We start from the raw sequence: 13,243 nt of genomic DNA, 5'->3' as shown, positions 1-13,243 counted from the left end.
GGAGGCGACGGCGGCGCCGCCCCGGAAGCAGCGCCCGGCCCGGGATGGCGGAGGCGGGGGAGGCGGCCGTGCTGGCCTGGATGGACCAGGCGCTCGACGCGGTCAGTGCGGGCCGGGGCTCCCGCCGTGCCGCGGGGAAACCGCGGGGAGCCCCGGGCCCCTCACGGCAGCGGGGCGGGGCGGGGGATGGGGATGGGGCCGGCGGAAACTCGTCCCGCTGCTGTAACGCTGTCCTGTGCCCCTCGCCAGTCTGTCCGACTGTCTGTCTGTCCGTCCCGCAGGCTAAGGAGGCGCTGGAGAAAGGGGAGGTTCCCGTGGGCTGCCTGCTGGTCTACAACGGCGAGGTCATAGGCAGGGGCAGGAACGAAGTCAACGAGACGAAGAACGTGAGTGCCGCGGGCCGGGGACACCGCGGCTCGGCCGCCCTGCCCTGGCTTGTCCCGGGGCTGGGTCTCAAACGTGCTCTCCTGAAGTCACCGGGGTTAGGAGTGAGAAATGACCGTGCAGCCGCCCCTGATGAGGTTCTGTCCGCAGGCCAGAACAAAAAACTATTTCCTGTACATTTTAGACCTGTTGCAACCTTAACCAACTATAACACCTGGTGCTGAGAGACCCATTAGTGCCAACAGGGATTTTGTACAACTGGAAGTTGTGGATAAATTAATCTGACTGCAGGATCTGGCTGTAATTCATATTAGATGTCTCAAGTCTGTAAACATAATAAAAAGTCAAACTGAGTCTTCTCAGCTGAAAAATGTAACAGTAAAGATGAATCCTTATAGTAATTTGTTCTGCAGGACAATCTGTAATGTATTAAGAGGGTTCTAATACAGCTTTAAGAAAGCCAGGTGAGAGAGAAGTTATGTGTCTCATGTTACACCATTGTAAGCACTGTGGGGAAGCAGACACTTCTTGGGAAAATCATGCCAGAGATAGTAAGATTGTGTAGAAATCTCATGTTAATAAACAGAACATAACTGACAAGACTTATTACAAAATCAAAATCAAAAATGTCAGGGAAGCTTTTCAGGCATGTTTTGTGTCAGGGCTGTCTGAAGGTACAACTAAAATGCAAGGAGCCTGATTTAAAATCAATCAGCTGGAGTTTGGAAACAGTAATCTGTTAATATCTCTGAAAGCCAAGCTTTTTTTGAATTGCTGCTCAGCTCAGATTTCACTTCTTTTGTGGCTCAGTTTTCATGAATGTTTATATTATAGTGATTGGAAATGCTGGGTACTTAGTGCTTCTAAATTTTTTATCATTTTAATTGCTCCATGTAGTCTGAAAAAAATCTAAGCTTGAAAGCAGTACTTGTTATGAAATGTGAACGTAGGAAATTGTTTTCAGTTTTCTCCTAACGATTTCTGGCATTATTTAGGGACCATCCTGGAGAAAAAAACAATCTTCTTGAACCATTGAGGCAGTTCTAGCAGACATCATAAATGTCAAGGTCTGTTTTAAAACTAATTTATTGTCCCACCTTATACTGAAGGACTTCTCCAGAACATCATCCCTCAGATCGCTAAAAAATGTCTAATTTCCAGTTTCAAATTTTTTTATGTTCTGTTTATATCTCCCTGTTCTTGTGCCAGCACCATCCGTTATTTTACATAGCTTGGATGTATTTAAAGTCTTATTCCTTTTCAGCTTTTGTTTTTCTCAAGCCAGCTGTTTAATTTCATCTCAGAAGACAGGCTGGCTTTCTGTGTTCATTAGAATAATTCTTTTATATAGCCATCCCAGCTTTGATTCATTCTTTCTTGAATTCACTTAACCAGAACTCTTAAGAACACTTAACTGGAATTTTATTCCAGATGGACTTGTGCTTTGTTTGATAACAATAGTACTTCACATTCTCCCTGGGAGAAAGTCCACCCATGTTTTCTGGAGCTTCCTTGGTCCTTTATGCTGTTTTGTTGTTCTTCATTTGTTTTTTTTTTCTATTATTTTTTTTTGTAATTTTCTTTACTCCTGTCTTGAAGGTCATCCACCTCCTGAATGACCCTCTCACCCTGTCACTTCTCGTGATGTCTTTCATCGTACAAAAGACATCACATCATCAGCTGCTTTCTGTAGGGGTTTTTCCAGTTAATGCCAGTGACACGACTGGAAACATTTAAGCCAAATGATCTTTGAGTGTCTGTGGTAATGAGTTCCCTCTGGAAAAATATTTCCCCTGTCAGTGCAATGTCTCTTCTTTTCTTGCTCACCTTACATTCCTTGCTTTAGGCTGTTTTCCCCACCCATAGTAATTTCACAGGTTGTGCTGTGCCAGATGCACTGGAGATGTCCAGAGAGACTGATGTTTCTCTTGCCTAGAAAAAACATTTGTCAAAGAAAGTTACTAAGTTAATTTAGTCTCAGCTATCTTAATATCTTAATTAACTAAGTTAATTTAGTCTCAGCTTATTAAATTTACCTTTTATAAGGACTAGCCCTTGTAACACTACCTTTAAAGGTTTGTTATCTTGCCTGCTTTACTATTGAGACCCTCCTGGATAGGTATCATACAATCCTGACACCTGTCCTTCCTGGTTTTTATTTCTGTGACTCTGTTTGCTCTGAAGGTTTCACTCATTTAACACTCTGCCTTGATGCATTAAAGCATTGCTATGAGACTGGCAGTTTTTAGGCTGCCAAAAATGCAGCTTTATAGCATACTGACTTTTTGAACTCCATGAAAACTTTGTTCCTGCTTTGAAGAAGTGATCATTTATCTAATTAGATCTTCAGTCCTTCCCTGCAATTCTGCCTTTGGTCAGGAATTAGCTTGCCTCTGAGCCTTTTGTCAATAAATTCTGTCTTCTTCTTAAGCAGGTCCCTGCGTCCTGTGATGTAATGGGCTGAAGTTAGGAGCAGGTAGTGTCTTCTTTATGCCCTCTTTCATTATGTTCCTAAACTGCTCATTTTGGCAAAAAAAAAAATTAGTTGCCAAAAACTTCAGTGTTTTCAGGCTGTCTCTTGTCACCCTGCATGCTTTTTTTTTTTTTTTTTTTTTTTTTTTGCCTGCCATGTCCACAGCAGGACACATTCATGTCAGAAATACTGCTGCTTACTCTGTGGAAGGTATTTGCAAAATTTCTGATCGTTGCAGTGTTCTGTGAGGAGTTGCTTTTGGGAGAAGGGAGTATGTGTACAGCTGTGTTTGCTTTATTTTTTAGGAGCATGGCTGTGGCATCAGCATTTCAAAATAGACATGACACTACTTGTCTTCCTTGGGCAACAGTGCAGCAAGTGTCTGTGTAAGACATTGGGTTTGGACAGCCTGGCGATTCGTTCACAAGCCTGTGCCAGTGCTGTGTTCCCTCTGGAAGCTCCCACACTTGCTTGTTCACAGTCTTGCCTCAGGCCAACCTGAGAATTTTCTCCCTTACAGCATATGTGACCCTGCCCATCAAGAAATGTGGTTTTGGCATCTTTATTCCAACATGTGATCAAGTAATTCACTTCCCAATAAAATGCTCTCTGTCCTGGGTCCTTTGTTGATACACACAGACATCTCCTCTTTGTTCTGTTTCCTTGGGTCATTTTAACAAGTGTCCTGCAGGCACTGTAGGGGATTGAAAATGAAGTATTGTTTTTGTAGTGAAGCCACAAAATAACACAGAGATTTGAGCTTTGGACCCCTTTACCCTCGCTTGTTAATTATGGTCTAAAATTTAGAAAGTAAGCTATTTAGGGCAGTGGTGATACCTTTATTGTCTGTGAAACGTTTGCCACAGTTTGGGGCCCTGTCAAGGTTTTTGGCCCACTGAGTCAGCTTTTTTCCCTTGGTACACTATTTGCCACTCTGTAACAATTCTCATTTTCCCTTGCTACTCTTAACCTGCTTTTGCTTTTTTGGCTTTAGAATAGTGTGTAATATTTGGCAAGTTAAGCTTATGAATTGAATCAGTGATTCAAAATTAAAATAATCTGTTACTTTATACACAGCAAGTAAAAAAAGGCTATCTAGTCATAGCTTAATACAAAATAAAATCTTAAGACAGACCTGGAAGGTCAGTTTTTCCCTTTCATCTTGTCTTTAAGATGGACCTTTAATAGGTTGAGTAAGGAGGGAGCTCAAGAAACAAATGTAAACCTTCCCCTTGCGCATCCTTTCCACTTCTGGAAGTGAACAGCTTGGGGACTTCCAGATATAGCCTTGGACTCTGGATCATTGTTTCTGATAGCTATCCTCCATGCACATATCCTCCATGAATTTGTCTAAACCTTTTTTGATCTCATTTTTGGTTTTGGCTCCCATAGCATCCTGTGGCAATGAGTTTCACAATATAATTTGTGAAAGAGTACTTCCTTTTGTTTGTTTTATATCTGCTGCCTGATAATTTCAATGGGTGCTCACTTGTTATGAGAAATAATGAATCACAGTTATAACTGTGATTTTTCCACATTTTTCTTGATTATTTTAGAAACCTCTACTGTAGTCCTCTTAACTTGGAAAACTATTGACTGTATCTGTTAAGAGCCACAGTCTACTTAGTCTCTAAATGGAGACGGTTCTGTAACTTGGATAAGCCTTTCTCACCCTGAGGTGACTTTGTCCTGATGTTCCTGTGTCTTCAAGACATGACATGACCAAAACAGTGTGTTTTACTAAATATATGGGTACACTGGTGTGTAGTAATGTTCCATATTAGTGTAATCTTGTCTGTGTAGCTGTCTTCTATTACTGCAGAAGCTGGTAGGACCTGCAGCAGCTGTATGGCCTTTCTAGGAGGTTTTAAATGTATTTGAGCAATATTAAACATAGCAGTAAGTTATGAGCCCTTGGCCGTGTATTGCAGAGCATCTCAGTGTTATCACCATAGATCTTCACAGTGCTAAAACATTAACCCAAGTTCATGTTATGAGAGGAAGCAATCAAGGGTCATGTAAGGACATACAAAGCAGAAGTACAAATATAATCTGGATTGATTAAGTCTTACTCTAATGCTCATATCAAAAACATCCTTTTTTCACAATAGATAGAAAAGGAAGGAAAATACTAATAGTCTTCATTCAAATAAGCATCAGGTTCTAACTGAAGAGTCCTTTCAAAACTAGTCCTTCCTGAAATTTTTGTTGTCACATTTCATTGGTGTAACACAGTGCTGCAGACATTTCAGAGTGCTACTGGGACATTGGTGATTGTTTTGGTCTCTCTGCTAATAAAGTCAACGCTTGTGTTCACATTTTTGTGCCATAGATATTGAGATACTAATCATTCAGTTATCTTAGATGAAAAAAGAGAAATTAATATTCCTTTGTCTTTTTGTAATCAGTCATATGCTGAAATCCCTGCCTATTACTTGAGGGACTTACTGTACATGTATCCCCAGGCAGCATTAAACCTGAGGCAAGCTGTTCATAGTGTATTCGTTCCTTGTGAGCACAGGAATATTGTCAGAGGGAGGAAAAGGTACCAGCAAGGAGCATTTTGTTAATATTTCCAGAGAAAGTAATCCAGCCTGTATACTTTTGGAAGTAGAGCAGGCTATGGGCTACGTCAGTTGTGCCAGTGAGCTTTGTGTGTCCCTTAAGCCTCAAGCAGAGCTTTCATGTCCTGCCTCACTGTGCTGGCATGAGTGAGAGAGGAGAACAACTGACCGTGCTCCTCTGCCTTGGAAAAAGTAGAAGAAAAAACTGTCACTTGTAGCTCTTGTGTGCTACACACAGGAGGTTGGAGTTGAGTATTTTCTTTCTTGGATTGAGTATTTCTTCTGCAGTCTGGGTGCTATAAAATGTCTTTTGCAACTTGAAGCAGCAAAGAGCATTGCATTACTTCTATAACAAAAGTGAATAAATGCAAACTTTAAAGAAAATACTTGTTTTTCTCTTCTAGGCTACCCGACATGCAGAAATGGTGGCAATCGACCGCGTCCTTGAGTGGTGCAAGCAGCACAAGAGGGATTATCGGGAGGTGTTCCCGCAGCTGGTGCTGTACGTAACTGTGGAGCCCTGTATCATGTGTGCAGCTGCCCTGCGCTTGATGAGTATCCTTTCCTGCTGACTCACTCTGGGAAGCTGGCTCAAACCATTGCTCCTTCCATGGTGGGCCAACAAAGAAAGGCTGGACAGTGTCAGGGAAAGCCACGAGGGGTGGTTTGAGGGTCTGCACCCACCTCCATGATGAACAGCGAGGCACTCAGGAGTGACAGAGATATGGTGCAGTTAGGGCAAACAACTGTTAGAGATTACAAATACATTTTAGAGATGTTTGTTAGGATGTAAAATGAGTCAAATGCAGTTCTGTGTTCAGCTTTGAATGTTGTATCAATCAGTAAACCATGTCTTTGTATGACCGTGCTTTGGAGATTCATGTTTCCCCTTTTCTGAGAAAGGCTGGATGTGCATCTTCAGCAGTACATCTGACATCATTCAAAAGTAAGTTCTGATTTTACAAGGGAGGAATTGTAGCTCAAGCTAATTTAGTTTGAAGAGTTCTAGCACATTTTAGGAAATTTGATGACTGCCTAGATCAGGCTTCTGTACTTCCTGCTTGTTTTTCACTTAATACCTTGACTCACTCCCATAAATTCCACGGGTTGTGTACGGCTGTCGAAATGAGCGATTTGGAGGCTGTGGCTCCGTTCTGAGCATTTCATCTGATGATATGGTGGACTCAGGAGACCCATTTGAAGTAGGCTGTAAAATGTTTCCCTTTGTTTTCCAGCTAGGGTACCGTGCCTGGCTTTGCCACCAGGATTTTAGAATCTTATGCATCACTTTAAGAGGACATAGATGGAAGATGATCAAAGTCAAGTAAAGTTGGCCTAATCAGAAAATAATGTAAAAAAATTAGGTCCTAAAAGAAAACTGAGGAAACCTTGATGACAGTCTTAAATTATTTAAAAGGATGTGTCAGAGGGTAAGGGAAAGAATTATGCTTGTGGGACAAGGTAAGAATTAAATATATCTAAAATACGTGTAATAATTAGAACAGTAAATATATGCTACAGGAAGAGATGGGGGAAAATGATTTTAAGCTGCAGAATGTACAAACACATAATCAATAAATATCAAGTAACAGCAACTTATAAAATTACTGGGTTTTAGCTGAGCCACTGGAAATGATTGTATTTTTGTTTTCAGTCTGTGATTTTATGAGGTAAAATGTATTAGCTTAGACTTACTTCATGTAGTTCAAATCCCAAAATAAATCTGAACTGCAACAGTAGCAGAGGAAATTCAGTTTAGCTATCAAGAAACTTTCTGAATAGTAGGGATACTGAAAGACTGAACAGTGTCTGAGATGCTTTAGGCATCTTTGTCATGTGAGAAAGGCTAGACAAGCATTCAGTGGAGGTAGAGTATGAATAAATCTAGGTGCTTTACAGCATGATACTACCTATGTACCCATACATAGATGTAGAGATTATTTATAGCATTTTATTTATTACATTATTCACAGTTGTACATGATTTTGCCTTAGACAGTGATACTGATTCCTGGAGTTCTTTTCCACATTTCACGTTAATGACTTAATGAATGTAAAAAACAAGTAGCGTATTTCAGCATTGTAAATAAGCACTAAAGGCTCAAGGCTCAAAGAATTTCAGTCAGGAAAACAATACTGGTTGGCACTCCAGTGTAAACATATTAGGCATCTTTCTGTCAGTGTGTCAGTGAGACTAACATCTGAATTAATTGGTGTAGTTGGGACTGGAAGAGTGTTCATTTGCTAACATTGGCATGTGGTATTTCATTTTTTAATACATTCAGAAGACAAAGGAGAAGGTTCTCAATACTATGAATCTTTTGTTTCTGTAGGCAACTGCAGTGGTATGTATAGGAGTAAATACTTGTTTCCTAGCATGGGTGGAGATTTATTTAGTGTGAGTGACATTTAAATGCTTTGTCATTAGTGTTCATGGCATAGAAAAGTATTTTAGAAGGACCAAAAAGATCTGAAAGGTGACTGTTAGGAATAAAGAATAGATATGTGGATGAGTGTTTTCTGTCAGGAATCTTATCTGCAAATACCTAGGTGTATTTCTCTTATGTTTCCAAGTGCTTGAGGAGTATGGGAGGTTGGAAACACATTCATAAGAAAGAAATTGTAGATTTCATAAAAAAATTTACAGAATTTACTAAGAAAGTTTGTTTTACCTAATATTAAGTTATTACGGAAATTACTTATTCTATTAAGCCTCAACATAGTGTTTTTAAAGTGTATTAGGTATTAAACCTGAAAAAGAGATTTTTTTTGACCCCTAAGTTGACAGTACAGCTGTTTAAAATTATTCTGTACTCAAGGCATTATTGTGAAGCATGGAATATGTTATTCTCAGATGTGCTCACTAACATCATTCTAATTTGAACAGTGCTCTTCTGGCTATCGTGCTGAAGAAGCAGTGGAATTGTTAAAAGCTTTTTACAGACAAGAAAATCCCAATGGTAGGTTTTGCATTAATGCATCCATTTTGAACCCAATCTAATTTAAAAGAATGTTGGCACTGGAATTACTGTAATTCACTTCTGATGATTCTTCTCCTTTCCTGTTTCTTGGCAGCACCAAAATCCAAAGTACGGAAAAAGGATCGTCGTCAGTAGCCCTACACTTACCAAAAAATAATATGTGAAGGTTTTTTCAGCATGCTGCTTTTTAAAAATGTGCAGTTCAATCAAACTCTGTTTAATTTTCTCTGCAAGGTTTTTACTAATAGGATACTTAGTACCTGTTCCTGCATTTTTATATTTATGGTTTCTTGTTATCATGACAAATCAAAAGAGTAAATGGCTGTTTTTAGAAAGAGGAAAACTGGTGATTCAAGTCCACTTCTTTACAGACAGATCCATTACAATGGTGCTTCTGTACAGTACATTCTAGAATATTTTTTTCCTTCTGTGTGTGGAGAAGCATCTTGCTTTTCAATAGGAAATGTTTGCTTAGGCAAGCAAGCATCTCTCTTAGAAGGTTACATTTGTAAGTCCTTTACAGTCTCTGTGTGTGTAAATTCATTCAAAAGGCATATAAAGGAATTGTACAGTCCTTGAAGACTTAAGACCATTGCAAATGTTTCCTCATTTTTTTCTACCTTACAAGCCAGATTTTCAGAGGTAATTTCTTGAAGTCACATACCTGTGTAGACAGGGACATACAGACAATCACATGTCCATTTGTGTCTGCTGTTGCTTAATAAGGATGAGCAAATATCACTTGGCTGCATAACACCTTCATACAGAGTTGTGGAGAAACTCTCCACAATTCTCTTTAGACTGTCCACTCCTCTTGTGAATATCAGCATAAGAAATACTTCATTTTTAAGAATCCACTAAGAAGTTGAGCTCCTAAATTATTTACTAAATATATATATATTATATATATATATGTTAGTGTATATATATAATTATATACTAAATTATAGTAACCAAAATGGCCAAATACAAGGAAAAACCCAGAAATGAAGTTGATAATAATATGAATAAAATGTATTCAAGACACTTTTCATAGTGTTGGTTGGCTTTGTCATTTCTGTGTACTTTGCCTGGCCATGCAGTAATTTATAATCCAGAAGAGGGCCTTCAAGTTCCACTAATGAATTAAGAATACGAGTATGGTTCAGTCTTGATTGTATACCTCTTAGTGGATTCTTACATGAAGGATGAAATTGTTGGTAGTTTATTTGGCTGTTACTCAGAAATTTGAGAAATGCTGTAGCTTTTTTTATTTTATGCAGAAGAGTGTTCAAATTTTATAACTATAAAAACTAAATACAGTTAAATTTTTTTTTCGGTATTTCAAATAAATGCTTTCAAAAGTGTTTTTAAGAAGAATATTAAAAACATTACTTTGTCACCATTGTTCTTAACTTGTATTTTATGTTTTTACTTAATGTTTACAAAATTACATGGGAAAAAAGCGTTTTTACCATAATAGGTATTTTCGGAGTTTAGAAATAATATTTCTTTGCTTAAGCCCTTTAACTGATGTCAGTAGCCTGTCCTGTTCTCCTGACCATTACTTCGAGCTCTCTTTGAGTCTTTCCCATTCCATAAACAAAAGTTATGACTGTGTTTGTAGATTTAATCTGCCTCTGAGCTCGAAGGGCTTGTGAACCAGACAGCTAAGCTGAAAAAGCTATTTAGGAACAGACCATTTTTAATGACTGGGATGGCTTTATTGGAAAGAAACAGGCATGCCTGTGATGACGGTACTTGGCTGGTGATAAAAGATGGCAATTTATCACTATAGATATATTCACATCTCAGCTGGACCATGATTTTACTTATACCTTGAAGAAATCACTGAAGTCCAAATTAAAGACATCAGACATCTGGCTCGTCACTGACATCAGTGATGGTAGGAATCAGAGCCTTCATACTGTTTTGAACCAGGACCTAAATCTCTCAACATAGTTTCTTTTTCAGAGGGGCTATGAATACTTTCCTTTCTCATTGCTTTCTTTCACAGAAGGATGTTGTTATTGGAACATGTGGGACAGTAGGAGCCATGTAAATAAGTAGAAAGATTACTGGTAGTAGGACAAAACACATTTTAAAAGCTTTGTCCAATTTTTCAACCCTTAAGTTGGAACAGATTTTTTTGTCAGTGGTAACTTGTCACTTAATAAACAGTTCAAGTCTTGTGCAAAGCCAAAAGAGGCTGAAGAGGATGAGAAAAATAAAAATTTCTTTTGAGAACGATCAAGGCTAATAATGTGCATCCTGGAACAGAGGCATGGAAGAAAAAGTGTAGCACAATAAAAACGATCATTTTTCAGAAAGGTTATAGAAGATACTTCTGTTTAACGTAATATGTAGTCGAAAGAAAAATGGTCTAGTATTGAGGTAAGTTTGGATGGGGGAGGGGTTTGTTTTGGCTCTTTTGGTTGGTTGGTTGGTTGGGTTTCAGATTTTTTAGCATAATAATTAGCTTGAGGAACAAACTGCTGAAAGATTACACTGGAAGCAAAAATGGAACCTATTCACCTGAAAATCCTAATACTTAGCCAAGCAAGAACAAATGCAGATACACAGGTATTTTTATAAAATAAACAAATCGGCTCCTGCGCGAACACAAGCCCCTCCTCAGAGCCGTGCAGCTGGCTCCTCCCGCTCCCCAGGCTGCGCTCTCCTCCCTCCCTGCAAATGGCCCTGCCACCGCGCTGCAGGGGCCCAGGAGGCTGCTCCTGTGCCACTGCCCTCGGAGGGGCCTCAAGCTGGTGTCCCAGCCTGCTGGGCCACAGCTCTCCATAACCACGGCTTTCGAGCTTGCCAGCATGTTTTAGAGTCAGATTTGCAACCTTGAGAGATCCACAAGGAATTACAGAGATCCTGGGTAGAAGGTTCTAAGTTCAGGCTCATAGAAACCTCTCCGTGACTAAGCTCATTGCAGGGGCTGGAAAAAAGGCAAGAGGAAGCTATGGAAATTACAACCTGGTGGGCTCACTGGTTTCAGTGCTCTACATCAGAAAGTGAACTTAACAAGAGAATTAGAGAATACAGAAAGAATGCTAGGAAAAGAATCAAACCATTCTTGGAGGCTTATTCAATGAGAAGATGCTTGGTCATGGCTGCAGAAGCATAGGCCGTGTTTGGAACTGCTGCTACCAGGTGAAATCCTGCAACAAACTGGGTTTTGGAAGAAGTATTGCTGTCTGTTTGCTGGGAACCTGGTGGCAGGCTTTGGCTCTAGCTTTAGAGGAGTGTCAAGAGCAACAACTTTAATTGTTACTGACACCTGGAAAACTCAAGAACAGCAGCATATAAATGGTGCTATTCATTTTCACAGTGCTTTTATTTATTTTTATCTATTTGTTTCTAGGTTGCCACATAGCAGACTCAAGAGCAGCAGTAAATATATTCAGCTGGTTTATTTAAAGAAGTTCAAATGCTTCACCATTTTCCCCTTGCTGCTTGATAAATAAGTGTTTGTGCTTCAGGGTTACATTTACCTTGAACTGCATTTTTGCCAGTTCATTACAGGTAAACATGATTTTATTTCAGCCTTTGGTTTGCTTGTCAATAGTCTGACATCAAAATATATTGAACCAGCTAGGAGGGCAGGAAGCAAAACAATACAGCTCTGTCTCTACTAAACCGATTACAATTGACAATCCAAGGCTATAATAAATATGTCTTGTGACTTGCACACTAGAGGAGAGCCTGAATTTAAATTATAGCTTTGGGTTTTGAAATGCTCACTGATCCATTCCATTCCCATTAAGAGTGCCTTCCGCTCTGCAAAATTAAGTGATATCTTTACATGACAGTTTAATTTAATTAATTTGTTTTTCGATAGGTACATTTATGGAGTTTCTCCATTAGGCTTTTGAAATGTCTGTAGGTCCTATGCATTAATGTAAATGCGCCATGGCCCATAATTACCTTTGGCAGGCTTAGGGCACTGATAAAAAGATTATATTTTTAAAAACTAAAGTCTTCAAACTTCCTCAGTGCTTGGCAGGAAATCTGTTTCTGTGTTTTATTTGGAGCAAGGCTGTGGAGCCTGCAGCCAACAACTCCAGTGTAGGCAGTAACTGTTACATTTTAGAAGAAAATACATTTGAGGCTAAATGAGAGAAAGGGAGAGGACGACAATTAGTGCAAGAGTACTAGAAGCAGCTGTTTGTGTGTTTTGCCTCGTGGCTGCCAATATATACTCTTATCATTAAAGTGCATCTAGAAACAAGGTATTTTCTATGAAATTGCTTCACAAAACATGGATCTTTGTCTTTTTAAGAGGCTGCTCCAAAGTGAGTTTATCTTCCTTTTTCACAATAGCTCTGCACTAGCCAAGAATACTGGATTCTCCCTTTGCCTCCTCCTCCCTCCTTTCTAAAAATGAACTTTTCAGGAAAATAAGGAATTCAGAGAAGTTTGAAGGAGAGCAGATGGCCAACAGTGATCCAATAGGATGTAAAACTTCAGTTAGGTAGTTGCTTGGCAGGCAAGTGCAAGTGAGCCTGTGATGTTTCCATAGTGATGTTTTCACATGGTGCCTTCCTTTTGTCTTTTAAAAATCTAAGTGGTTTAAAAAAAGAAACGGGGGGCGTGGGGGTAGATGAGGGGTGGGGAGTAAAATAAAATGAAGGGCTCTGCCAGGGGCAGAAACTTGGGCTCACCTCTGATTTCTGCCTGGGCAGTGATGCAGTGTCCTCAGCTGCTGTGGTGCCTGGGTGTGCTGTCTTGCCAGATAAAGCAGGAGCAGCTTCTGAAATTATGACTGAGATTGTAGTGTTCTTGGAGGGGCACTGATTTTTCTGGTGCCAGCATTTTCCATTTACCTGTGGGGCGAGGTTTGCCATGGCACTTTAA

The 13,243-nt window shown here is 39.6% G+C and overlaps 1 protein-coding gene across 2 annotated transcripts; it reads left to right on the top strand.

Moving 5' to 3' along the window:
* The first annotated feature begins 36 nt into the window (after nucleotides 1-36).
* ADAT2 (adenosine deaminase tRNA specific 2) lies at nucleotides 37-9,785 on the top strand. 2 transcript variants are annotated; one of them, XM_059469339.1, is made up of 5 exons: nucleotides 37-101; nucleotides 282-386; nucleotides 5,826-6,623; nucleotides 8,308-8,380; nucleotides 8,496-9,785. In XM_059469339.1, the coding sequence occupies exons 1-3, from the start codon at nucleotides 45-47 to the stop codon at nucleotides 5,991-5,993; spliced, it is 330 nt and encodes a 109-aa protein (XP_059325322.1). In that variant the 5' UTR covers nucleotides 37-44; the 3' UTR covers nucleotides 5,994-6,623; nucleotides 8,308-8,380; nucleotides 8,496-9,785. The 2 variants fall into 2 exon arrangements, with proteins under 2 accessions (XP_059325322.1, XP_059325321.1); XM_059469338.1 differs by lacking the exons at nucleotides 5,826-6,623; nucleotides 8,308-8,380; nucleotides 8,496-9,785 and having other exon boundaries at nucleotides 53-101; nucleotides 282-842.
* The last annotated feature ends 3,458 nt before the right edge of the window (nucleotides 9,786-13,243 follow it).

This window comes from Ammospiza nelsoni, chromosome 3 (genome assembly GCF_027579445.1).
Source record: "Ammospiza nelsoni isolate bAmmNel1 chromosome 3, bAmmNel1.pri, whole genome shotgun sequence".
Taxonomy (NCBI): Eukaryota; Metazoa; Chordata; class Aves; order Passeriformes; family Passerellidae; genus Ammospiza; species Ammospiza nelsoni.
This window is presented reverse-complemented; position numbering and strand designations above follow the sequence as displayed.